At 48.2% G+C, this 27,460-nt stretch overlaps 1 protein-coding gene across 2 annotated transcripts in view; it reads right to left on the bottom strand.

The window, feature by feature from the left end:
- The window catches only part of LOC146662820 (5'-AMP-activated protein kinase subunit gamma-2-like), a 27,061-nt gene extending 13,386 nt beyond the window's left edge, over positions 1-13,675 (bottom strand). The window contains exons 1-7 of one of the 2 annotated variants that reach the window (XM_085417643.1): positions 13,412-13,675; positions 13,164-13,250; positions 11,710-11,781; positions 10,692-10,888; positions 10,473-10,594; positions 2,299-2,576; positions 588-636 (exon numbers count right to left, since the gene is read on the bottom strand). In XM_085417643.1, the coding sequence (XP_085273769.1) occupies positions 588-636; positions 2,299-2,576; positions 10,473-10,594; positions 10,692-10,888; positions 11,710-11,781; positions 13,164-13,250 (805 nt within the window). In that variant the 5' untranslated portion in view covers positions 13,412-13,675. Of the gene's footprint in view, positions 1-587; positions 637-2,298; positions 2,577-5,385; positions 5,957-10,472; positions 10,595-10,691; positions 10,889-11,709; positions 11,782-13,163; positions 13,251-13,411 lie in introns of those variants that run through there. The other variant, XM_085417644.1, reaches the window with a different exon arrangement.
- Between the last annotated feature and the right edge of the window lie 13,785 nt (positions 13,676-27,460).

Raw genomic sequence — 27,460 nt, 5'->3', positions numbered from 1 at the left:
TGAGTCACAGAGAGAAAGTGACTTGCTCGCCCTTCAGATTATCATAACAGCAATAACAGAAAAAACCTCAGTGTGTGTGCGCCACACGACAGTAATCTCCATGAGCTGGTTGCCACGGTGATTTCAACACACTGATCAGCTGAGCTGGTCTCTAAAGCCGTCTGTTGCCCTGACAACAGAACAGCTGACGGCTGGTTGCCCTGCCAGCTGCAGGATGATGACGTCAGACGCTTTTAGCCTCTGGGTGAAACCCGAGGCTTTTGACTGGACGTCACCGGTTCACAGGTCCCTCTGCTGGAGGATGATTTTCAGTGTTACCTGAATGTTTCTGCCACGTTTAATCCCTCCTCATCTTTACATCATTACATGTAACTTATATCTTTAACAAGCTGCAGCTCTGTGAGCGTCTCCTCCTGCCAATCACGTCGGAGTGAGTCACGCTGCAGCCCAGTCGCCAGGGACGGGCCGCTCCAGCTGTTTGTAACATCTGTAAAAGGACGGCTGTCCTTCATCGATGCTGATCATCAGGCAGCACACAGACTCGTGACAGGCTGATACGGACAGCTCGCCTCAGCTCAGGGTCTTACCGGCATCATCGGGGTCCGGCTGCTCCGACATGGTGTCTGCAACCTCCACCTGCAGACAAGGACACGGCACAGGTGTTCAGCTGCCCGCCCATCTTTGCTCCGTGTGCAGGTTTACTGCCAACATCACACCTGACACACACACACACACACTGTGCAGAGAAACACTCCAATATTTATACTTCCAGGAGAAATTTCATGGTTCAAAGACGGCATGTTTCTGTGGCTGTTCAGTGTGAAGATCCACACAGTCCACTCAGAAAATGCCCACACAAGTAACACGCACTCCAACCCACTGTGACCCCTGATCATCGCCCACTCTGACCCTGATCATCACCCACTCTGACGCTGATTAACCATTTAATCAGTTTCACAAATTAACATTAAACTAGGGTTAAACTCCTACTGCTGATACAACCCTTCAGGTAAAATCACAGCTGCTGCAGGTAGCATTCACCTGGCAGCTGCTGATTGGATTGTTTTCTAACATGACGTCAATGCCCACCTGCATCTGCCAGGTGAATGCTACCTGCAGCAGCTGTGAGCGTGTTTAATGAAGGAGGGCAGCTGGTGTGGGAGTGGGTGTGGGGGCCTGCGCTGTCACGGGGCATCTTCCGGTGAGCACGCGGTCACGCCTCCGTGTCATTAAGCGTGGTGTGGCGGCAGCCGATCGCCGGGGTCACGTGTCCCCGTCGCCGCGGTGGAGTGTCAGCGGCCCAGGTGTGACGGACATGAAACGGCGGCGCTTTCGCGTCAACACCGCTGATTCCTGAACGCGCTTCTGCTGCGGAGAAATCAGTGCTAACGACAGTGACGTTAGCGCGTACCCGACAGCCGCCGCTCATCAAACCGTCTGTCCTCCTCCTCCGCTCCGGTCCGCCTCGGGGTTCGTATCCGGGGATCAGCGGGACACTCACGGCTTCATCCCGTGTGCGCCCCGGAGAACCTGCTGTGCCGGTAAACGTCCGTCTTCAGTCGGCTTCAGGTTGAAACAGCAGCCGCGACCACCGGAGCCGCAGCCGCTAACAAGCTCGCGGAGCTAACAGGTGGCACTTCCGGTGCGACATTTCACAACAAAAGCATAGGAGAAAAAAAGCGCGTTTTTAGACTATATTAGTTTATTTTTTTGTTAACTTATAATAAATAATAATCAGAAAAAGAACCGAAAGTGAAAGACTGGAAACTTTCATTTATCTTACCAAAACGTTTCAGCACCGCCAGGATGTTTTTGGTTTTCTTTATAAAGCATTTTAGTTTTATAACTTAATTAAAATGGAACCAGCTCTGTTTTCTATAGTCACTGTTGTCCTGTACCTGAATTTTTCTGTTATAAATATATTTAATTTCAAACACAGATGACAAATGCAGAGCTCCAGCTTGTCCCATTAAAATTCACCTGTTTTTAAAACACCAGCTGGTTGAGTTTATTTTGAAAGTACAACTTCCTGTTCCTGCCTAATTATCTGTGTGAACTTGACGCGAACTTGCGTGCGCCTCAGCATCCCCGCGCTGGGTTGACGGAAACAGCCGATGAGAGCCGGAGATGACCGGAAACGGCCGATGAGAGCCGGAGCTCAGGGTTTTGGAGCGTTTCCTCTGGTTTTCTTTGATTTCTGATTAAACGTGTTTCGTTTTTAAAATAATAAATGTAAATAAATAAAAGGTGAGACACCATCCAGCAAACATAGAGGATCAATAAACGCTCCGCACTCACCAGCGTCCCAACAGGGGGAGCAGGAGGAGGAGATGCCACAGGAGGCGGGGCCGGTGGAGGCTTCTGACAGCAGGAGGAGGAGGAAAGGGAGGTGAAGGAGGCGGAGGAGAACGTAGAGACTCGCTGGCCGGTGTCGGGGGGCGAGGAGAAGGAGCGCAGCCTCCTGGTCTCCGGACGCCTCGGCTCCGTCAGGTACGTCTCCAGATGGAAAACACTCGCCTCCTCCTGACGAGAGACCGGAGGAGCAGAAGGGGGAGGAGGGGAGGACAGACTGTGGGCTGGAAGGAGAGGAAGGAGGATGAGGAGAAGTGAAAGGAGGAAAAATCAGAAAGAATTAATTATAAAGAAAAGAGGGAAGGAAGGAAGAAAGGAGGAGGCGAGAAAATGAAGACAGGAGGAGAAAAACAGGAAGTAGGAGGAGGAGATGAAGAAGAACAGAGAAGTAAGGAGAAGGAAATGAGAGGGTGGGGGGTGAAATGGGGGGAGAGAGGAGAAGGAGGAGCGGTCAGTGAGGCTTCAGGAGTAAGTGAGCAGACGTTGCCTCCTGCAGGAGGTTCAGGGTCACTGCATCATCTGTGACACACACAAAACCTCTGATTTTTAGAATCCGGATGTGCTGCCCCTCATGAGTGTCGCTGCTGATGGGACAACACGGAGTACAGGGACCTGACCGAGCAGGAGGACCCGCCTCCAGACCGAGCAGGAGGACCCGCCTCCAGCTCTGTACATGTCTCAGTACCTGCTGTTCCTACTGCACTGCACCAACATACTTACACGTTTCTATGTGATTATACTGCTCGTACTGTGTGTACTGTGTGGTTGTTGAGTGTAACATTTATCGCTGCCCTGTGCGTCTGCTGCTGTAACATGTGTTTGCATCTCTGAGCTTATCTTTTAAAAGGGGGCGGGGCTTCTTACGGGCAGGACAAATGACGCGGAGAGCGAGCGATGAAGAGCAGAGTGCCCTTCGTCACCCAGACGCCCCGCCTCTTATCTGCCCGCCTGCTGCTGGCAGGTCACGTCTGTTTGTGCACAGAAAGATGTGAACGTGCCGGCAACAAAAGCAGAGAACATTCAGTGCTCTGTGTGTGTGTGTGTGTGTGTGTGTGTGTGTTTAATAATGTAGGTTAGCTTGTACTTCCCACACACACAGCAATCTGCTCTAATAGGAAACTCTACACAGTGCTGGGGGGAACACAAAGTGACGGCACTTTAACAGATTAGAGAGAGGACCACACATGCGCACACATGCACGCACACACACACACAGACACACACACACAGTCAGGGCTCAAACTGTCTGAATTAAGGAGGACCAAACGTTTCTGAGAGAGCGCTGTGAACGTGTGAGTCCTTTCAGGCCCAGATCACTGCAGACTACACGTCCCACAATGCACTGCTGGACATTTAGGGTCACGTTCTAACCACAGACAGTATCAAAGATGTTCGCGGTGCCGCAGTCACACTCTGGGTCAGAGTCTGACCTCTGACCCCAGTAACCACAGGGCTGGATGGAAGCTGAGGAAGTGGTGGAGTTAGGTGGCTTCACGCTGCTCCTCCTGCTCTGACCTCATCACATCTGCTGCCAGTCTCCACCTGCTTCCTCTCCAGCACCTCCACCTGTGTGTCCACAGGCTGCTGCTCCTCCCTCCGCCGCCTGCTCTGTGACTCACACTGTACTGTATCTGTAAGTGCGTGCTGGACCAATAAAGTTGTAATGATTGTTCTGTGTGTGTGGGCGTGTCCACGCTGCTGTGAGGTCATGGCGACACTATCAGCTGATCACACAAACACTGATTACAGGCTCAGTTCTGCTGAAAAGATCTACGGCGCCGTGACGCACGCTGAGGCGGACCGCAGCGGCATGACAGGGTGACATTTGTGTTGCAGCCTTTCTTAGTTCCCAGGCACCCAGATCTCTCTCTCACCCACACACACACACACACACACACGCGCACACACACACACACAGGTGAACAGAGGCCCTGAGCAGAGCTGATGTGAGGACCGGCTAACCTGGCGCTCACCTGAGCTCATGAACGTGCTCAGATTGTGGCTGCAGCTCTGCTGCTGAGACAGCTGAGTGGAGCTACACCTGCACAACGGTTGGTGCCTTTGTGGTGGAGGTCCTGAATCATAGAAGGTCTTAAATAATCAGGCCCCATCTTATCTTAATGACCTTGTAGTACCATATCACCCTATTAGAGCGCTTCGCTCTCGCTCTGCAGGCCTACTTGTTGTTCCTAGAGTATTTAAAAGTAGAATGGGAGGCAGAGCCTTCAGTTTTCAGGCCCCTCTTCTGTGGAACCAGCTTCCAGTTTGGATTCAGGAGACAGACACTATCTCTACTTTCAAGATTAGGCTTCAAACTTTCCTTTTTGCTAAAGCATATAGTTAGGGCTGGACCAGGTGACCCTGAATCCTCCCTTAGTTATGCTGCAATAGATGTAGGCTGTTAAAGGTCAGTTCTTCCTTCCCACTGTCACCACGTGCTCTGCGTGCTCAGGTTTCTTTGTATTATTGTAGGGTCTACTTCAGGTAACTGTGGCTGTGATTCACGCCACATAAATAAAGCTAAATTGAAGCGGACATTGGAGGTGAAACGAGCTGAAGAACAGGAGCGCCGTGGAGTCAGCTGACGGTCTCCTGCATGTTGTGTTTCAGCCTGAATCAAACGTGTGAACTGTTTTCCTCGGGCTCCGGACACTTCCTGCTCTACGTGACCTTCTGTACTAAACTCTGTGATCACGTTTACAGATACATTTTTTTCTCGTCCCGCGTGAGGACACAGCTCAGTCTACAGCTCAGTCTACAGCCTTTAAGACCGTTAACTCTGATTGATCCCACACAGACCTGATCTAACGAGCCCGTCTCGCCTCCTCCTGCAGCTCTGGACTGATCGGCAGACGCCGTGTTGGCCGAGACCAGAGCGCCTGAGAGCTGCACCTGCACACACACCTGAGACCACCAGGGACCCTGCAGCAGTGAGGCTGTGGGTCCCTGCAACAGGAGGAGGTGCAGAGCTGCAGCAGGAGGTGCCCTCGTGGGGAGGCGGGTCGATAAACCACCGTGCAGTGTTCTGCTTACTGTAGTCGAGCGGCCCGACGGGGTCCGACCGGCCCCTGGTCATATGACACTCCTCCTCCTCGCTGCAGGAGGCGCGGCGGCCTGTCCTCCTCTGCAGCAGCTCCCGCCTCCTCCTGCCGGACAGAGGAAGCAGCTGCACGTGCAGCACGCCGCAGGGCTCTGACCGCCGCCTCAGCTTCGTCCCGTCCGCCTGGCCTGCCGCTCGGTCCTCCGCCATTAACCATGATGTGGACTTCCTCCTCTCTCTCCCTCTGCCCGGCTCCGCCCTCCTCCTGTCTCTCCTGACCTCCTCCTCCTCCACGCTGGGCTCATACGTCCTGCGCTCTCTCCGTGCGCCGCTCTTCTTCTTCTCCTCTGTTTGGTCCTCCTCCGTCGCTCCACACGGTTCAGACTTCCTCCTCATCATCCGTCCGTACGTCAGTCTGTCCCTGTTCTCTTTCTTCGTCTCCTCCCCCTCGTCTTCCTCCTCCTCGTTTCCTCCTGCGTACGGCTCGCTCCTCCTCCTCCCTGTCCATCGCTCCTTCTCCTTCCACTTCCTCAGCACCAGGCTGCTCAGACGCCTCATCGCCATCAAAAACACTCAAAGCTAAATCAAACGTCTCCTTCAAAGCGGCGACGGTTATAAACAGTTAATAACCAAATGAGTAAAACACTGTAAGTAAAGTCTGGATTTCATTCACTGGTTTAAAAATACAAATTCATCTTTGCTCCTCGAGTGGAAACAGGAAACACTCAAACAGCATAAACCACATCAAACCTGCAGAGTGTGTTTCACTAGAACTGCACAAACTGAGCTCAGGTCAAAAGTCAGGAGCTGTCAGCCAATCCTGAGGCTCTGAAGACAATAGCTGCGTTCTGATTGGCTGCTGCAGGGTCCGTCAGTTTTAAGTTTTCAGTGTTTTTCTTACAGAGTTCAGTTTAAAGCCTGAAGGACGGCAGAGGAGGAGAAAGTGCTGTCGTCAAAGTCCAGGCAGGAAGTTCAAGTCCGCAAAAAGTCCCGACGTCCTGTTGAGTCACACAGAGACGGGGAGACGGACAGGTGAACGGACGTGTTCGTCCTGCAGAGTCCTCAGACTGTTTGAGCCCCGCAGAGTATCAGAGCTCACTCTGTGTGTGTGGTAGCCATGCCTCCCTCTGCTGCCTGCACTGAAAAACACTGTGGAGCTACAGTCAGACTGAGCCTCTCTGAGGGAGGAGGAGCAGGAGGGGAGGAGGGGAGGAGGAGGAAGGGGGTGGAGTCTCGCTCTGTGCTCTGACTGAAGCTAACGCGCTGTGAGGTCACAAACATGCATCAAAGTCTGTGATAAACTGGGTCATCACTGTGAGCGTCACCGCCACAGAGGGACCGTTTGACATACGGGGACGTGAGCGGCGGCTGAGGTCGCTGGACTCGGACGCCTCCACACTCACAGATTTCACCTGTGGGATCATCAGTGTGATGATGTCATGATGATGTCATCCCATCATGGACCGAAGCCTCTGAGGAACGCTTCCGGCAGCTTCCGCCACGCTACAAACAGGTGTACCTAATAAAGTGTCTTGTTTCTTACTGACGCTCATCAGGAAAGACAAACCTGAGATCTGATTGGTGAGGAGATAACAACATGACATGAGCGAGCGGCAGTGAGACCGTAACGAGCGTTCGTGGTGTGTATCTGACTCCCTGGTGATGTCACAGGTCTGAGGCTTCGAACACGGCTGTGAAGCTGCTGCGGTGTGAAATCAGGCCATGATGATGTAACGTGTGTTATTTCCACAGTAAGTCCTCAGAGCGCTCCGACGTCGGTGACGTCCACGCTTCCTGCAGTGTGGGAAAAAGGCCGTGAGTTCATGCTGCAGGTGGTCACAGCGTGAGACGGGAACAAAGGCGCTCTCTGCTCCGCCCAGCCCGAGGCGCCGCACTGCGGTTTTGAAGGATCACAGTTACAGGATCATGAGGCGGATACAGCGGCAGCTTTCTAATATCAGGTCACTGTTTACTTACACAGCAGCGGGGCGCCGGCACCAGCACGGATCAGCTGTCACAGCCTCGCTGGGTCATTCTGAACCGCAGACTCTGAGAGGCTCAGGCTCCGCCCCCAGCAGGACCTCCCACAGCTGGGCTCGCAGAGATACCAACCCTGCTCCGGGCAAAACTCAGCGTGACCCCAGAAGTCACAGACACTGGAAGCTAGCGACACAAAGTGGGCGGGTCTTGAGGTAATGTTTTCTGAATTCTGAGGCCAATGAGAGTACTGGTAAATACGAGCGTTACTGAGGCAACGCTCCGTGTGTGGACGCTGTGTGTCATGCCAGCGTGATGAAGACATCAGCTTCAGCTAGCAGGCTAACCAGCCCCATGTTGGCTGTTACCATAGAAACTAAAGGTCAGTCATTCAACTTTAACCCACCAACAGCGTAGACAGACACGCTCAGACCTCCCTATGCTCCACCCACCCCCTTCATCTCCTAGGACACCCGGGTCTCCTCCTGTAACAAGCATCCATCCAGTTGTTCACCGAGAGGAAGTCTGCAGGAAAAAGACCTCTGAACTACCAAAATAAAAGCTTTTTTAAAGCTAAACCAAGAAAGAAGCCTGTCAATCACAGAGTAACCCCGCCCAGAATCATCGCATGATTGTTTTCCTTCTATTGAGAACAAAGTTAAACTTCATTCAATCAGCGCGAGACCACCAGCTCTGACATCATTGACCAATCAGAGTCACACCCTGCTGGACGTTAGAGAGGCTGCAGGTTTGAGGCTTATGAGCCCTGCAGTGGGGACTAAGTGTGAGTGCACCCTCACATTATGGGCTTTTTTGCAGAATGTTTTAGAGGATTGTAGGGTTACATCACAGTTCCAGGTTAGAGTCCACCGCAGTCCTCTGCAGCACGAGCACGTGTGAGAGCGAGCCCGAGCTGCCAAACGCTCCGACTGAAGAGACGCCAAGCCCTGCTCCGGAAATTCACCCGGGAGGGGCGGCGAGGGGCAGAGGGAGTGTGTGTGTGAGGGCCTGTGTTAATAACAGCAGCTGCTAAGCTGATTTATTCCCTCTAATAGAGTCTGAATTGACTTTTAATATCCGGAGCATTGATTGCATTCAGGCTGCTCACACTCACAGCAGCCGGCGGAAGTGATCCAGCGATAAACGCGAAGTCTGAGGTCTGAGTCTGAGGTCTGAGTCTGAAGTCTGAGGTCTGACTCTAAAGTCTGAGTCTGTAGTCTAAGGAGCTTGGAAAGAAAAGCGTTTGGACTTCTTTAAGTGGCTTGAAGACGTTTCACCTCTCATCCGAGAAGCTTCTTCAGTTCTGAAGCTCCTTAGACTACAATGACCTGGATGACTGGGAACCTTCACAGACATCTGAAGTCTGAGTCTGAGGTCTGAGGTCTGAGTCTGAGGTCTGAGTCTGAAGTCTGAGTCTGAGGTCTGAGTCTGAGGTCTGAGTCTGAAGTCTAAGTCTGAGGTCTGAGGTCTGAATCTGAGGTCTGAGTCTGAAGTCTGAAGTCTGAGGGCCAAGTCTGAGGTCTGAGTCTGAAGTCTGAAGTCTGAGGTCTGAGGTCTGAGTCTTACTCTGAGGTCCGAGGTCTGAGTCTGAGTCTGAGTCTGAGTCTGAAGTCTGAGTCTGAGTCTGACTCTGAGGTCCGAGTCTGACTCTGAGGTCCGAGTCTGAGGTCTGAGTCTGAGGTATGAAGTCTGAGGTCTGAGGTCTGAGGTCTGAGTCTGAAGTCTGAGGTCTGAGTCTGAAGTCTGAGTCTGAGTCTGAGGTCTTGAGTCTGAAGTCTGAAGTCTGAGGTCTGAGTCTGAGGTCTGAGGTCTGAGTCTGAAGTCTGAGGTCTGAGGTCTTGAGTCTGAAGTCTGAGTCTGAGGTCTGAGGTCTGAGGTCTGAGTCTGAGGTCTGAGTCTGAGGTCTGAGTCTGAAGTCTGAAGTCTGAGGGCCAAGTCTGAGGTCTGAGTCTGAAGTCTGAGGTCTGAGTCTTACTCTGAGGTCTGAGTCTGACTCTGACTCTGAGGTCCGAGGTCTGACTCTGAGGTCCGAGGTCTGACTCTGAGGTCTGAGTCTGACTCTGACTCTGAGGTCTGAGGTCCGAGGTCTGAAGTCTGAAGTCTGAAGTCTGAGGTCTGAGTCTGAAGTCCGAGTCTGACTCTGAGGTCCGAGTCTGAGGTCTGAGTCTGAGGTATGAAGTCTGAGGTCTGAGTCTGAAGTCTGAGGTCTGAGGTCTGAGTCTGAAGTCTGAGTCTGAGGTCTGAGTCTGAGGTCTGAGGTCTGAGGTCTGAGTCTGAGGTCTGAGTCTGAAGACTGAGGTCTGAGTCTGAGGTCTTGAGTCTGAAGTCTGAAGTCTGAGGTCTGAGTCTGAGGTCTGAGGTCTGAGTCTGAGGTCTGAGTCTGAGGTCTGAGTCTGAAGTCTGAAGTCTGAGGTCTGAGTCTGAGGTCTGAGTCTGAAGTCTGAGGTCTGAGTCTGACTCTGAGGTCTGAGTCTGAGGTCTGAGTCTGAGGTCTGAGTCTGAAGTCTGAAGTCTGAGGTCTGAGTCTGAGGTCTGAGTCTGAAGTCTGAGGTCTGAGTCTGACTCTGAGGTCTGAGTCTGAGGTCTGAGTCTGAGGTCTGAAGTCTGAGGTCTGAGGTCCGAGTCTGACTCAGAGACAGCTTCAGCTCCTGTCTGTGACTCCAGGCAATGGATACATGGAGATAATGAAGTCTCTGGCCCCAGTGTCCACCTTTAGCTTTACTCTGTGCTGATTTCTATGTTAGCGTTCCTCTTAGCTCACCTGATCACTGAAACACTTGAGTCAGGAGAAGATTGACAGTTTGAAAGCAGCAAGTGAGGAAGAGGAGGAGGTCCTGATCTGCTGAGTCATTTACCTGAAACTTTAAAATCTCAGGTGTGTTCTTACAGCCTACCTTTGAACATTATTACATCTGGGCGGAGAATCGGCTTTGCTGTTTGTTCTCTTGGCTCAATTACACGACCACTAGATGGTGCGAAAGGTGCACAGAGACAGGACACACTCCAGGTTCTGTGTGTGTGCAGGTGAATGCATGCGTTTCCACAAACACTAAAACACTCCTGCGTCAGGCTCTACTGTTACACTATACAATAACACACTCACACACTGTACTTCTGGCCTTGTCTCTCTTGTTGCGGCTGAACAGTTTGATGCTGACGGGGGAGGATGAGGGTTGATGGTTTGAATCCCTGGAGGCAGACCTGAAGATCCCACTGAAACTTAGCCTGACACACACACACAGTGCAGTGTGAGTCTCTTTAAAGATAAATCTCCGAGTGTCACTTTTCATGTTTGTGTGTGTGTTCAGGTGTGTTTATTTACCTGCGTGGGGATCTGGGCGGTGAGTCCAGCTGCGGGGGTCCGGGCTGGTAGGGGAAGATGGTTTTAGGAGAGCTGGGGCTGGTCTTGGAGCTGGAGGTCCTGGCGGGGGCGGAGCGTGGGCTGGAGGGTCGGCTGAAGGGAGACCGATGGAAGAAGCTCCTGGTGGGGCTGGCAGAGTGGCACACGGGCTCCCCCTGCTGGATGGGAGGAAGCCATGATGGTAAACCTTCCTAACTGGATCTGTTCTGCTGTGGAACAGCTGGAGAACAGCTGTGTGACGTCAGCACACAGCTGGACATGCTGCTCCTCAGGGTTCCCTGCTAGGACCAGTTCTGTTTACATCATACATTCAGGTCCATTTATATTTGGACACGGACACAAGTTTGGTTTTTTTACCCGTTCACTGAAACATATTCCAGCTGTAGTTATGTAATGGACACAACGTGACAACGTGCAGACTCAGCGTGCAGTCGAGGTGGCCACATTCAGACTGGATGAGGGTTTAGGAGTGTCAGCGCTTTAACATGTGCCAGCCTCTTTTTAAAGGGACCAAAGTGTTAGTCCAATAATCACGTGACTGATTGAGCGATCGCCTTCCTTTACACAACAACTCAAAGCTTCCACTGCGCCTTTCCCACCTGTGCGTAGCCATGCCTCCCCCCAGGACACTTGTGCAGCAGGTTATATACATCCTACACACAGTCATTGGACCATTGACTCCAAGACTATTCACGAGCATCTTTATGTCTTTAAGCAGATTAAAGGTCCGCAGTGGATCTGAGGTGTGGCGCTGGTGTTTGGAAGGTTTGGCTGTGACAACATGAGGTCAAAGGTATCCATGCAGGTGAAACAATCCATCCTGGCTACAATATTAGGAGTGACAAAATCTACAGTTTGGTGCTGAGAGGAAAGAAAGCACTGGACTGACTCAGGCCCGGGCTCGGTACGCTGCACACGAATGTGATTCCCTCTACTCTGAAATCAAATCGGGGTCAGGTTAAATTAAACATGGCGTTACCTTACTGCCGCCGTCCCTCTCGGCTCGGCCCGGGTCTCCGTCCAGGAAGGGCATGGTGAAGACGCTCAGGTCCTGCAGCAACACAGAGACGATAACGCTGAACTGCTGAACTGCAGAGCGAAGCGGAAACTCAGACGCCTGGCATGCTGAGGACCAGCCTCCTCTCCTGTTGCATCATGGGACAGTTTGGGAGGTAAACATGAGGGCGACGAATGAGCAGGCTGAAATTATCAGCAAACATCTGCTGAGCCGGTTGAAGCATAAACTCTGGTTTCAGCTGGTCTGAGAGTCTGAGATCAAACTCCGCCTCCATCTGCGTCTCCCAACTTTAAACTCGTCCTGCAGGTTACAGCGTCATCGAATCCACGAGCAGGAAGTCATAGAGGGCGACACACCGCGAGCAGCAACACCCGCACAGGCGGATGCGGCTTCACCTTCCTCTGAGCAAAATTGTTCACCACTACACTCTTCCCGAGGGGAGCTCAGAGCTCAGAGGTCACCACGAGGAGGGCATCCTGCAAGGCGGCGATCAGGGTTCACTCGCCCCTCTTCCTCCAGCACACTGCCTTTCTCACCAGCCTGTCTCACTGGTTGCCATTGGAAACGGATGGCTGGGATGTAGACCAACTGTGTCATCCACACACACACACACACAGTCGTGTTTTCATATCTTTGTGGGGACATCTAATAGACATAATGCTTCCCCTAGCGTGTGTGTGTGTGTGTGTGTGTGTGTGTGTGTGTGTGTGTGTGTGTTTAGTGGTTCCAGAGGTGGACGAGAGTCGAGTTGACCCGTGACCCTCAGTGAACTCCAGGTCAATCTGTCCTCTGGGGATCAGGCTAATTGTTGGACAACAGATTAAATCAGCCAGTGTTTGGCTGCCCCGGGGTGGTGACGGAGGCGGTCTGTGATGCAGTTCGGAGTCAGCCACGGACGTTAGTGTGGACCATGAGACCAGAGGAGACGAGCAGGAACACTCCTCAAACACTCCCATCCACCGGGCCTCACCCGCCTCTCACCCGCCCACCACCACCATCACTCAGTGTGGCTTCATCTCAAACCTGCAGGGACTCAAGCCTGTCCTCAGCGTGTTCACATGAAGTCCTGCATGGACGAGCGTCCTCCAAACAGAACAGCTGCTGACTGCCGGTCACTCTGTGTGTGCGTGTGTGTGTGTGTGTGTGTGTGTGTGCGTGCGTGTGTGTGCCCGTGCTTCTTGCCTCGTCATCATCTCTGTGGGATCAGACGGAGCGATGCTGACTCGACTGTTTTAAGTTTCTGTCTGATTTCACACAAGGCTGCACCTGTTAGCCCCGCCCACCTCCTCACACACTGGTCTGATGAGGGACCTAAGCCCCTCCCCTGGTCTCCGAGCAACATTTGCTGTACCTCTGTTGGCGATGTTATGATATGAGACACACACACACACACACACACACACACACACACTTACAGGCATGTGGAGCCTCAGCGGTCTCCTCCTCTTCCTCCTGTCGCTCCTCTCCTCCTCCTCCTCCCTCCTCTCAGCCGTGCTCCCCATCTGCAGCAGAATATCCGCTCAGACAATTATCAGCTTATCTCCACCCAGCACAGCACGGCCTCCAACTACTGCTGTGGTATTTAAGTACTGCTTTGACACTGCTATAGTACTACAGTACTGCTGTGGTACTGCAGTAGTACTGCAGTAGTACTTACACTGACCTCCTGTAGTACTGCAGTAGTACTCCTGCTGCTGGATGGAGTCCAGGTGGGCGCTGCTGGCTCACCTGTGTACTCTCAGCGTGTACTCTGTCGTAGTACTGCAGTAGCGGTGCTGTCCGCGTGCTGCCAGGTCCTCTGACCTCCTCCGGGGCTCGGCGCGGAGCAAGCCGGGGCTCGGTGCGTGGATCGCGGCTGTGCAGCTGCCGCGCGCCGGGGCGTGGAGCGGAGGCTCCATGAGGCGGCAGCGGGCACGATTACGCAGCGCGTGCTCCGGCTCGGATGAGAGACGAAGTACTGTTACTATGACTACTAAGAGCGCTCGTACGACGTCACGACGCAGACGCAAGCTGTGTCCCAGCGACCGCACGCTTTTTTAAAAAAAATTTTTAAAATAAACTTTATTTAACAAACAATGAGTACACAACATACGAACAGATGAAGTATACAAAACAACAGAACATGAACACACAAAGCCAGGGGTAAAAGAAAAAGGTAACAATTATAAGAATACACGCAAAAATTCACATACATAAATTGTTTTGAGCCTTTTTGTTGGTGCAGTCTGATATTGATTGTATGTACATGTGCACATCCTTAAAATAATGACAGAAATATGGTGTTTTGTTAGTAAACTTACATTTATGGATAAAAACTTTAGCTAAAAGTATTAACAAATTTATCATAAAAAACATTTCTCATACTTCTTGGGGAACTTAAAGAAACAGAATAAAACATTTTCCCATCGTAAAGAAAACTCCCTTAAAATATGGACAATAACAAACCTGCTAAATTCTTCCAGAATCTCTGTGTAAAAGAACAGTACCAAAAAAGATGTGTCACAGTTTCTGGATGATCCCCACAGAAAGTACAATTAGTATTTATGTCCCTTTTAAATTTGACCATGTAGTGACTGGCTGGATAACATTTATGTAGAATTTTAAAAGAGACTTCTTTCACCTTATTTACAATCAAATATTTATGGGGGACCATCCAGACTGTCTTCCACTTGATATCTGGAACAAATCGGTTCCAATAAGATATTATATATGGGAGAGAGACGATATCTTCTTGGAATAAACTACGTATTCTCTTATTGCTGTTACCAAGTTCCTGTGAAAAGCAGATTTTTCCTATTGGTGACTCAGCTGGATCAGGGAGAGTGACTGAGGTAGAGATCGAGCTGTCAGTGTTTTTATATAACATTAAAGTCCCTGAGGGTGTGCCACCAAGCACCATTGAGAATTCCTGAACACTGATTGGAAAATTATATAGTGCAATAAAGTCGTTGTAAATAAGTAGTTGTCCCTCTTTACTAACCAGCTGAGCCACCAATAGGATCCCATTCTGGATCCAAGTTTCCAGGAAAAGTGATTTATTTTTCTATAAAATATCTCTGTTGTTCCAGATAAGGTATTTGTGAGGTGAGAAGTTGTGTTTATAAATGAGGGTCCACGCTAAGAGGACCTGCTTATGGAAGGATGAAAGCTTTACAGGGAGTTTCTCAACATTGTAATTACAATTTAAAATAAAAGTAAAGCTACCAAAACGGGAGAAAATATGATATGGTATAAAGTTCCAGATAGAGGTAGGGTTTTTAAGAAAATGTTTAGCCCAATTAATTTTGAAAGTGTTGTTTAAAGTAGAAAAGTCTAAGACGTTAAGCCCACCTGATTCGTACTTATTCATCACAACAGTTTTTCTAATATAGTGCGTACGGTTTTTCCATATAAAATTAAAGAGCATACGGTCAATATCTTTACTACTTTTCTTATCCAGATGTAAGGAGAGAGCAGCATATGTTCATCGGGATATCCCTTCAGCTTTAGTAAGTAACATGTCTGTGAAGGTTCTCAGTCATCCAGGTCATCGTAGTCAAAGGGTAAGTAACACTCTACCTTTCAAAGACAAGTCCCTTTGCAGCCACTGGTTGAACTTTTTTAGGGTTCTCTGTATAATTGGAGTGAAATTTGAAGAGCACCTTGCAGGAGCTTTCCTCTCCTCAGGAACTCTCTGCAGGAGGGGGAGATACAGGAGAGGTGGAGGAAGATCTCAGCCTGGGCGTCTATTGTCTCATGTAGTCTGGAAGATGAGTGGATGGTGGGGTGGGTGCAGTTTTCTCTGTGGTGGGGTTGGGTGGACTGTCCCGGGCTCTGTGGGGCCGGGGGGCGCTGCTGCACTGGGCCCCGGTCTGGATGGGCCTGGGCCCCCTTTCCCTGGCGGGTCGGGGAGTATGGGAGTGCCTACTGGGGTCAGCGGGGGAGCTGGCCCCAGGGAGGGGTCACCTGCCCCTCCCTTCCTTCCCTCCCCATCTCCAGCTGCCTCCCTCCTCCCGCTCCACCACAACCACCCACACATGCAGGACCTTGGAGTGGGGGTATGTCACCAGGGTGCAGAGGAGGCTACCCCCCCCCCCCTCTGTCCCCTTCTGGCTGCCTCTGCCTCAATTTTATCCCACAACTTAGACATTCACATTACTCACACTCTCATTACACATACATATAGGATCTTGGGGGTGGGCACGATACAAAGAGTCCAAATTACCATCAGGGTGTATACCTCACCCCTGGCATCGTTGCCCACCTCTCAATTTTGAATACACGTAGACATTGAGGGCTAGCAGGAGGGACCATGCGCTTACCTGCTGCTCTCTGGCAGGTAGCTCCAAGCCCTCCTGGGTTTTCATTGCACCTTAGAACACACATGCATCAACATTACAATGAGCGGGTGGAGGGAGGTTTGGAGTCTTCTCTCACCCCCGTTCTCTGCGACCTGCTGGAGCGGGGGGGCTAGGAGGAGGAGTTGGCCGTCCGACTGCGGTCTGGAGTGTGGGGCCTCCCTGCTGCTGCAGAGTCGGGGCAGTCTGCTTCTCCCCACCGCAGGGAAAAGGGTAACACCACCTGGGTCTGGGTGCAGTTCCCCCTCCAGGGGCAAGGGTACCTAGACCCGGTTTGTAGAGTACGCTTGGGGAGTGTGATCGTGTGTACAACGTCTCTTTATGTCTGTCTCCACTGGTTGAGTGTGGAGTAAGTGCATATGAGAGCATGAGGGTGGGAATGGATGTTTGTATATGTGTGTGCCTGTATGTCTGTGTCTATATGTCAGGCTGGGTATCAGACGCCACCTCTCTGGGGACATCTCAGGCCCTCCAAGGTTTGGAGGCCTATCTCCCACCACCACTCCCCCTGCCAGTGGCGGACTCCCTCAGACATCGGTGCGTTGGTGGTTCTTTGTGTCCGGGGATGGGCGTCCAGGTACACACCGGCTCACTCCTTGGCGGCCGCTTATCGGGGCCTGGAGCCTGGGGCTCGCTCGGGCCACTTCGGAGGTGGGGTGCCCCCGGCCTCTCGGCCTGGGGCTCGGTCACTCAGGCACGGCTGGCTGCCGGCGGAGCTCACGGGCGCGTCACTGCAACTCCCCCTGGCTTCTGCTCCGCGGCTGCTGAGTGAGCCCTCATCTGGGACTCTCCTCAGCTCTTTCCGGGACAGTGGCGCAGCTGCCCCTCTGTTGGTCTTCCTTGGTCTCTTGTGTTCTGGGAGCCTCTGGATGTCTGGAGTTTTGATCTCCTCCATACCTGCTTCATGCCCTGGAGGACGGGGCTGTGGCCCCCCCACACCCTCTAGCAGATCATTACATGAAGGAACCTTTGGAATGCAAGCATGCTTGTTCTAAAGGCTCACCTTCTAGCACATTCACTTCACCAGATGCACCTTGTTTCTTTTCCTCACCTTTGATTGGGTGTGGTGCTTGGCCTTAATTGCACTCACCTGTCACTCGTTATATGAGGACTGCACTCACCTACCCCTCACTCTTTCTTCACTCCCACATGGGGCGGCAGCTGAGGTGAGTTTCTCTTTGAGTCTCCTGAGTTCATGTATCATTTTGAGTTACTTAAATCGTACTATGTCCTTTTTAGAGAGAGCAGTCCATGTGTGTCTTTCTTTCCTTTACCTGTTATACAATAAAACGACAAAACCTGCAAATGATGACTGCTTATTCTCATTCTAATCCGATGAGCCCATGATGATGACTACTGAAACCCTGAACCTTCCTTCCTCCAAAACAATGCTGATCCACACAGGTATGCACACAGGTGTACACACGGGTATTCACAGACGCGGACTACAGCTTTCTTGGCTGCTGCCTCAAAGCACATTGTACGCTGTCTATCTTGCGTGCTGCACAATATCGTTTATTATTTAGTATCTACTGATATCTACTGCTAGCTAGTTTATTGTGATGGTGCTGTTCTTTTTATTATGTTGCTCTTTGTTGTTTGCTTTCTCTTCTGTTTTTTTTTTCTCCATACAGGTGATCCAGGTGTTGTTTGTTTTGTTTTTTTCGTTCTTCCCCCCCTTCTCACCGTCTCTTCTCCCCTCTGGTTTTCTTTCTCTCCCTCTCTTTCTTTCATTCTTTCTCCCTGTCCTATCCCCCAGTCATGTCTGTCCCGTTTGTAGCAACTGAAAATAAAATAAATTCATAATTATAATAAAGGTCAATCAAATGGACCAATATGGCAAGGCCATGATGATCCACTTGGTAAAATAAATCCGCTTGGCATCTTTCTTGGCCTTAAGACAACATTTCTGATGCTAAAGATCCAAACGGGACACAAAAAAAAAAAAAAAAAAAAAAAAAAGAAATTTGAAGAGCATCTTGATTTTTGGTCTTTGGATATTAACAGTCCCAAGTATGTGACTTCTTGTTTAACAGAGATATTACAGATAGTATTTGCAGGGCAGTCTTTAATTGCTAGTAACTCACACTTTTTAAGATTTAGGCATAAACCAGAGGCCTCAGAGAAATCACTAATCACAGTAAGGGCTGGAGGGATTTGGTTTGCATTCTTCAAGAAGAGTGTGGTGTCATCGGCTAACTGGCTGATGACGAGCTCCTTATCAGCTGTGCTGATTCCTTGCACAACACTGTTTGAAATATTAGTTGCAAGAATTTGTGTACAAAGTAAAAATAAATATGGTGAAATAGGACATCCTTGGCGAATACCACGTTTCAGGTCAAATCTCGGGGTGGAGCCGTTAATCATTTTAATAGAACTATTGCCATTTGTGTATAAGGTTTTGACAGCTTTACAGAAAAACTTGCCAAAGCCAAATTTTTCCAAACAGTGGAAAATAAATTGATGTTCAATTGTATCAAAAGCCTTATAAAAATCCAGGAAGAGAATGAAACTATTGTCAGGTATCAGATCAGAGTAATCAAGTAAATCCAAAACCAGTCTAATGTTATTAGAAATGTGTCTGTTTCTCATAAAGCCTGATTGTGTCTCATCAATAATTGTTTCCAAGACCTCTTTAATTCTGTTAGCAAGTACTAAAGCCATAACCTTATAGTCATTATTGAGCAGGGAGATGGGTCTCCAATTATCAATAAAGAGTAAGTCTTTGTTTGGTTTTGGAATAAGTGTTATGAGACCTTGAGTAAGAGAAGGAGGGAGGGTGTTGTTCTCTATACTTTCTGTAAAAACCTGCAGTAAAAACGGAGCCAGGAGATTAGAAAAGGATTTATAAAACTCTGCAGTCAAACCATCTGTGCCGGGAGATTTGTTGGCCTTAAGTGCAGAAATAGGATTACAAACTTCCTCCACAGTCAGAGGGCTGTCACAATAACTTCTATCTTCCACAACAATAGATTTTAGGTTTTTAATATTATTGAAAAATCCTGTTGAGACAGCCTCATTATATTTTGAGTCGTATAGTTTAGTATAGAATTCGGCACAGAAATGTGAAATTTCTCTAGGATTGTCAGAGACAATGCCATTAATATTTAGTTGATGAATAGAGTTTGTTTTTGATCTGTATTTTTCAAGTCTGAAAAAGTAAGCACAATTTTGTTCGCCCTCCTCCAGCCACCTCTTCCTGGATCTTATGAAGGCACCCTCAGCCTTGCGTCGATATAAACCGTCCAGTTTATTTTGAAGTTCTAGTAAACTTAATTTATCGTCCTCTGATATTTCTTCTGGGGACTTCTGGTAATAAGAGGCAATTCTGCTTATTACTTCCTGTTCTTCTGCTTTCCTTAATTTAGCAATTTGACTCCCGTATCTTCTCAAGAATTTGCATGCTTCAAATTTAAAAAGTTCCCAATTGGTGCAAAAGGACTTCTCTCTGTTAGGACCGCACGCTTCGTAGTGCGCATTTGGAGACCGATTACGTCACAGCGACGCGACGAAGGGTGTCCCAATTCAGGGTCTGTGTCACTACCCGATGGGGGGGGTTTATGTGTGAACTTCAGCACCATTTACAAAGCCTCGACCTCCAATAAAGTAAGCAGACTTCCCTTCTTCACGTGCTTTCTTTATAATGGGCCACAGCTTCAGTCTGTTTTCTTTGTCCTCTCTCGTCAGGTCTTCAGTAAACCTCAGATGATTATTTTGAAGGAAAGTATTATTCTTGGCAGCTTTCCACACCGCATCACGAATTCTTCTTGAGATGAACCGGATGATGATCCCTCTGGGTCTCGGGTCATTTTGTTTTGGTTTCCCCACTCGATGAGCGATGTCTAAGACCTCTGAAAACTTTTCCTTCTCCGCAGGTAGAACCGTTTGGCATATCCCAATCGCCTTTGCGCGCACATCTTCCTTCTCCAACTCCGGTACCCCATACAGTCTCAGATTCCAACGGCGGTTGTAGCGTTCAACTTCAGAGATGCGTTCGTCACATTTCTGTGTAAGCGTTTCGTTTTCCTCAACCCTTTTCTCAATGACCATAATCTTATCACTTATGTCCTTTAAGTCCGTACGAACTGTTCCTACCATTTCTTCAATTGCGTCACTTCTGGTGTTGATCAGATTAATCAAAGTGTTGACCGCATCAGCTTTCAGGGAATCGTCATCAGAGTGACTGGTAGACAGTGTTGGTTTTTTAGCCACTGGAGGCTTGGAAGGCGTAACTGGTAGGGGTGGAAATTCTTCTTCAACCATCTGCTGACACTCCATTTCTCTTATGTAGCTATGGTCGCTAGCTAGCATGCTAGTTGCATGTGGTTTGCCCGAGTTACTCAGCCTTTTCTGAGCAGATTTCGACATGTTGTTGTTGCAGAATTTGGTTTCAGGTTTAGCAGGTTTAGTGTGTTGATCATCAAAAAAGTCTTGAAAGTTACAAAGACGTCAAATAAGCGTTGTAAAAATGCTTTATATCTTTCTAGTGCTGAGAGCTCGAAAAGACACTCCTCATCACGCCGCCATCTTGCTCGGCCCCCCGTGTCACTACCCGATCCGTACCAGAAACCCGATCGGTACCCCGCATGCGCGAAAGGTTTCTACTTCCGGTCGTAGCGTTTTACGATAGTTATGGGTCAGAGTATCTGTTAAGATGTTAAGAATAACAAGTATATCTTAAAATGTTTGCAATAATGAAGCATTTCAATATAATGTAGACAAAAACGAAAAATAAAAAGAAAGTTACGGATCAGGACTCTCCGATCCTTACTGCGCATGTGTAAAGTCTGACCGTACAAATCGGGTCTACCCGATCCGTACCGCGCATGTGCAGATGTTTTCTTCTTCTTCTGTTCGTTTAATGGCAGTGTACTCCCCAGTGTACGAGGATACCGCCACCTGCTGACCGAGCGAATAAACCCTATTATAAACTGAATTATCATCATTACAAACGTGTGTTAAATCTGATTTAGCGATAGTCGAGTGTGTTTATGCTCGTCTGTGAGGAGAGGATTGTTGGAATAGTGATGATGATGTGCGCTATCACTGCCAATTGTCAGTAAACACTTCATCTGGCTGATGAATCTACACGTGAGATATTACAAAGTCTGCATTATTAACTCTGTAATTAGACGCCATTCTTCTTATTTTACGGCGCTGTTGTTCAGTCGGGGGACGCTCTCTGTTGAGGAGAAAAGCATGAATTTCTTTGTATACGGATTATCCATTGTTTAAATGTCCCGGGCAGTCGAAAAGGAGGCAGAGCTGTTGAGAAATGCTAGGAGCTAACTGGGCGCTAACCGTACCATTCAAATATATTGAATGTCGCAATGTTGGCAAAGAGAGGAAGTGACGTAAGATTTGCGCATGCGGGGTACCGATCGGGTTTCCGGTACGGATCGGGTAGTGACAGTCTGTATGCTTTTTTTTTTTTTTTTATCCACACCCACCGCCGCGCTATGAATTGTGGGATATATGGGACCACTAAGCGTGCACCGGACCACGCTTCTTTTTTTAAAATTTAATTATTAAACTTTATTAAGAAGCAGTATACACAACATGTACACAACCAGAACAGAATTAACATATGCCAGGGGGTGTGATACAAAGAGTTACATACATTCAAATAATTTGTAATTACTACAAATAGTAATAGTTTTCGCCCTGCGCCCTGACCCACTGGTGTCAAGACAACCATCTCACCCTCAACGTCGCAAAGACAAAGGAGTTGATAGTGGACTTCCGGAGGTGCAGAGAAGTACACACCCCCATCACCATCAACGGCGCTGCTGTGGAGAGAGTGAGCAGCTTCCGGTTCCTTGGTGTACATCTGGCTGAGGATCTTACGTGGTCAGTACACACAAACAAAACAGTGAAGAAGGCGCAGCAGCGCCTCTTCTTTCTCAGGAGACTGAAAAGATTCGGCATGAGCCCCCGCATCCTCAGGACCTTCTATCACTGTGCCATTGAGAGCATCCTCACTGGATGCATCACCACCTGGTATGGCAACAGCACCGCCTACAACTGCAAAGCTCTCCAGCGAGTAGTGCGGTGCTCTGAACGGATAATTGGAGGTGAGCTTCCCTCCCTCCAAGACATCTACAGGAAGCGGTGCCTGAGGAAAGCGGGGAGGATCATCAAGGACTCCAGTCACCCCAGCCATAAACTGTTCAGACTACTTCCATCAGGAAGGAGGTTCTGCAGCATCCGGTCCCGTACCAGCAGACTGAGAGACAGCTTCTTCCACCAGGCCATCAGACTGCTGAACACGTCATAGACACCTCAGCTTCACTACTGGAACTTTAACATTATGCACTCCATACTGTACAGTAACGCCACTGTTTTGCACATATTCAACTCTGTATATTTTATATATTTTATTTATTGTTGACTCTATTTAATCTGTAAAATATGTGTACACACACACACACACACACACACACACACACACACACACACACACACGTAGAAAAATATTTAGTATACACATCCAGAAATGCATATACTATTATATATTGTACATATATTTATTAGTTTCAGATGTAGCCATTCTTGTATTTTGCTTGTTTACATTATTGTATTTTGCACAACTCTGTTGCTTGTGAAGCTCGCACACAAGAATTTCACTCACATGTGCTGTACCAATGTACCTGCACATGTGATGTGACAATAAAAGTGATTTGATTTGATTTGATTAGGTTTTTCACAGCCTTTTTGTTAAGTGATCCACGAATCAATTTTATGTAACATAAAACATCATTATAGTAATGTTTAAAATTAGGCTTTTTACAATAAGTTAAAATACAACATTTTCCCGTTTCACAGTAAAGTCTTTGTAGAGATGTCCAGCAATGAATCTACTGAAGTCTTTCCAAAATGTTCTAGCGTATGAACAGATCCAGAAGAGGTGCTGCACAGTCTCAGGATGGCTTCCACAAAATCCACAGCTCACATTTATGTCCCTTTTGAACTTCGTCATGTAATGATTAGCAGGATAAAATTTATGCAGTATTTTAAATGAGACTTCCTTCACTTTATTCGTTACCAGTTACTTGTTAGGAATTGTCCATACTCTTTTCCAGTTAATGTCACTGACAAAGGAATTCCAATAAGAGACCACATGTGGGACAGTTAGAGATTCTGTCTGGAACAAAGCACGGATATTCTTATTACTTTTACTGTGGTTTGTTAGACAGATTCTTCCTATGTGTGAATCTAAAGGGTTGGGGAGAGAAACAGATGATATGCAAGGTTGAATACCTTTAAAAAGCATTATAATACCCGTAGGTATTGCATCAAATAATATGGCATATTCTTTGGGTGTGGCTGGAAATTTATAAGTGTTTAAGAATTCTGAGTAGGACATGAGCTGCCCATTAGGATCAAACAGCTGATTCACTAAAACAATCCGTTTCTCAACCCACCTAGAAAAAAATAATGATTTATTTTTATGCACTATGTTCCTATTATTCCAAATTGAATACGTATGGGGTGTAAAGTTGTGTTTATATATATAAGGGACCAAGCTAATAGAACTTGTTTGTGAAGCATCGAGAGCTTTTCTGGAAGCTTATCTATATTATAATCACAACCTAAGATGAAACTGGACATCTCTACAAAGACTTTACTGTGAAACGGGAAAATGTTGTATTTTGTTTCTTTCGAAGGCAAAAAAAAAAGATGTTTACTTTATAATAAACTTGTTAGTTATCTTAGCTAAATTTTATTTTCACAAATGCAAATACAGTAACAAAAAGGCTAGTTTTAAACATTACTATAATGATGCTTTATGTTACATAAAATTGATTCGTGGATCACTTAACAAAAAGGCTGTGAAAACTATTACTCTTTGTAGTAATTACAAATTATTTGAATGTATGTAATTCTTTGTATCACACCCCCTGGCATATGTTCATTTTGTTCTGGTTGTGTACATGTTGTGTATACTGTTTCTTAATAAAGTTTAATAATTGGGAACTCTTCTTGTTTCGTAATAACACAAACACTAAATCCTGCTTCTCTGTGCTGTTGTGTAGCAGTGTGTACACCTGAGACTGTCACCTGTCTGTCTGTCCTGCACTCTCTCTCTGTTTCTTTCTCTCTGATTGTGGAATAAAAGTATGAACATGTGTTTATAAGTTACACTTGTGTTTGAATCCTGCAGCTTATCGCACATTTGATTTCCATGTGTGACGACTGCAAGTGTCCAGAGTGAGGACAGACTGAGGGACCCACTGCTGCACATCATCTGTGAGGCTTTGCACCCCTGATGATCCACCAGGACAAACTCAGCAGAGGAAGAGGAGGAGGAAGAGCCAGCAGCAGCTGACAGATGGAGAGAATAGACAGACTGTTCCCTGTTTGTGAAGGACTGCTAGGAAAGTTTAACATAACTGTCTGTGCTGAATCAGTCTTATTAGGTAATGTTCAAATAATGTGATCATCCCAGTGTTTCCAGTGTGGGAGAAAGTACTCAGAGTACTCAGGGCCTTCAAGCTGGCTGTAGTTAAACCTTTACTCAAAAAGCATCTCTACACCCAGCAGTCTTAGCTAATTATAGGCCAATCTCCAACCTTCCTTTCATATCAAACATCCTTGAAAGAGTAGTTGTCAAACAGCTAACAGATCATCTGCAGAGGCTTATTTGAAGAAGCGAGACCCTACAAGCAGCCACAAAAAGAAAGTTATAGCTTGCCTTCAAGACTTTGAAAAGGACAAAATCATTGACCGCCTTACATATCACCGCCTTTACCCAGGGGATGCCATACCCTGCATTTACGGACTTCCTAAAATCCACAAGGAAGCTGTCCCACTCAGACCCATAGTCAGTAGCATAAACTCAGCCACTTATAACATTGCTAAACACCTTGCTACCATCCTTGCTCCTCTCGTGGGGAACACCCCACACCACATCAAGAACTCCACCGACTTCACCGACAAGGTCCAGAAACTTACCCTGGATCCAGATGAAACCATGGTGTCCTTTGATGTAGTCTCTCTCTTCACTTGCATACCCACCACGGAGGCCGTGGAGACTGTCAGAAAACGACTACAAGAAGACAGCTCCTTGGAGGACAGGACCAACTTCACACCCGATCAGATCTGCACACTGTTAGACCTCTGCCTCACCACTACATATTTCAAGTACAACGAAGGCTTTTACAGACAAAAGCATGGCTGTGCCATGGGCTCCCCCGTGTCACCCATTGTAGCCAACCTTTACATGGAGGAAGTGGAAAGGAAGGCTCTTGGCTCTTTCAAAGGAAGAGTACCCAGCCACTGGTGCAGATATGTAGACGACACCTGGGTCAAAATCAAGACACAAGAAGTGGAATCCTTCACTGCGCACATTAACGCTGTGGATAAAAACATCAAGTTCACCAGGGAAGACACAAAGGACGACTGTTTGCCTTTCCTGGACTGCGCTGTGGACATTGAAGAGAACGGCAACCTCAACATCGAAGTTTACCGGAAGCCCACACACACGGACCAGCACCTCCTCTTTGACTCCCATCACCCTCTGGAACACAAACTTGGAGTAATCAGGACCCTACACCACCGGGCAGAACATGTTCCCTCTAAGCCTGAAGGGAAAAAGAAGGAACACACACATGTAAAGGAAGCACTCAAAACGTGCGGCTATCCTAAATGGGCGTTCTTAAAGTCAGCAAAGAGGCACAGAAAAGAAGACCAGACACCAGCGAGGGAGGATAAGAAGGACAGACGCAACAACATTGTCATCCCCTATGTAGCCGGTGTATCAGAAAAACTCAGGAGAGTTTTCTCCAAGCATGACATCCCGGTGCATTTCAGACCCAGCAACACGCTCAGACACAAACTGGTTCACCCGAAAGACAAAACGCCAAAACACAAACTTAACAATGTGGTGTATGCTGTACAGTGCAGCGAGGAATGCCCAGACCTCTACATCGGAGAGACCAAACAACCACTTCACAAGCGCATGGCACAACACAGAAGAGCCACCTCCACAGGACAAGACTCAGCAGTCCATCTGCATCTTAAGGTCAAAGGTCACTCTTTGAGGATGCCAATGTTCACATTTTGGACAGAGGACAGATGGTTTGAAAGAGGAGTGAAAGAAGCATCTATGTCCACTGTGAGCGACCATCTTTGAACAGAGGCGGGGCTTACGACACCAACTCTCTGCCATCTATAATCCAGTTTTGAGATCCTTCCCAGACGCCTTAACGCCCACTCACATCCTGGGCCATCTGACCTCAGGAATTCGCATGATAAGGTGGGGCCAGGTTTCACAATGAACTCACCCGAAACTCTGGCTGATTGGGACCCACACCCAGTTTCACACCTTGGCTCAGGGGATTAGAGGATCATCAGGGGTCCTTTTGTCCCTCTGTGGGGGGATACTCCCACTAGGTTTATATCTGGGACTCCCCACCATTTGACCTTAGAACTGAAGAAGCTTCTCGGATGAGAGGTGAAACGTCTTCAAGTAACTTAAAGAATGGTAAATGGTAAATGGCCTGTATTTATATAGCGCTTTACTAGTCCCTAAGGACCCCAAAGCGCTTTACACAACCTGTCATCCACCCATTCACGCACACATTCACACACTGGTGATGGCAGCTACAATGTAGCCACAGCCACCCTGGGGCGCACTGACAGAGGCGAGGCTGCCGGACACTGGCGCCACCGGGCCCTCTGACCACCACCAGTAGGCAACAGGTGAAGTGTCTTGCCCAAGGACACAATGACCGAGACTGTCCAAGCCGGGGCTCGAACCGGCAACCTTCCGATTACAAGGCGAACTCCCAACTCTTGAGCCACGATCGCCCCATAAAGAAGTCCAGACGCTTTTCTTTCCAAGCTCCTTTGGCTTATTTGAAGAGTTTCAGTCAGGTTTCAGAGCTCATCACAGCACAGAAACAGCTTTAGTGAAGGTTACAAATGATCTTCTTATGGCCTCTGACAGTGGACTCATCTCTGTGCTTGTCCTGCTAGACCTCAGTGTAGCGTTCGATACTGTTGACCATAATATCCTATTAGAGCGATTAGAACATGCTGTAGGTGTTACAGGTGTAATATGTGTCATACATTACACATATTACACAAATATGCTCTCTTCCACAGCTTGTCTTTATCCTGTCTTCCTTCTCTCACCAATCACAATTAAAAGGGAGTTTTTCCTTCCCACTGTTGCCAAAGTGCTTGCTCATAGGGGGTCATATGATTGGTTGGGTTTTTCTCTGTATGTATTATTGTACGATCTACTGTACAATATTAAGCACCTTGAGGCGACTGTTGTTGTGATTTGGCATATAAATAAAGCTGAATTGAACTGAATAAAACTAAAAAAACATTTTGTTTTACTTGTTTTTACTGCAAAAAACTTTCCA

The sequence above is a fragment of the Rhamphochromis longiceps genome, linkage group LG9, assembly GCF_057381845.1.
Source record: "Rhamphochromis longiceps isolate RC_006_pf linkage group LG9, R_longiceps_female_GT1.1, whole genome shotgun sequence".
Taxonomy (NCBI): domain Eukaryota; kingdom Metazoa; phylum Chordata; class Actinopteri; order Cichliformes; family Cichlidae; genus Rhamphochromis; species Rhamphochromis longiceps.
The sequence above is the reverse complement of the archived record's forward strand: the minus strand, read 5'-3'. Positions and strand labels throughout refer to the sequence as shown.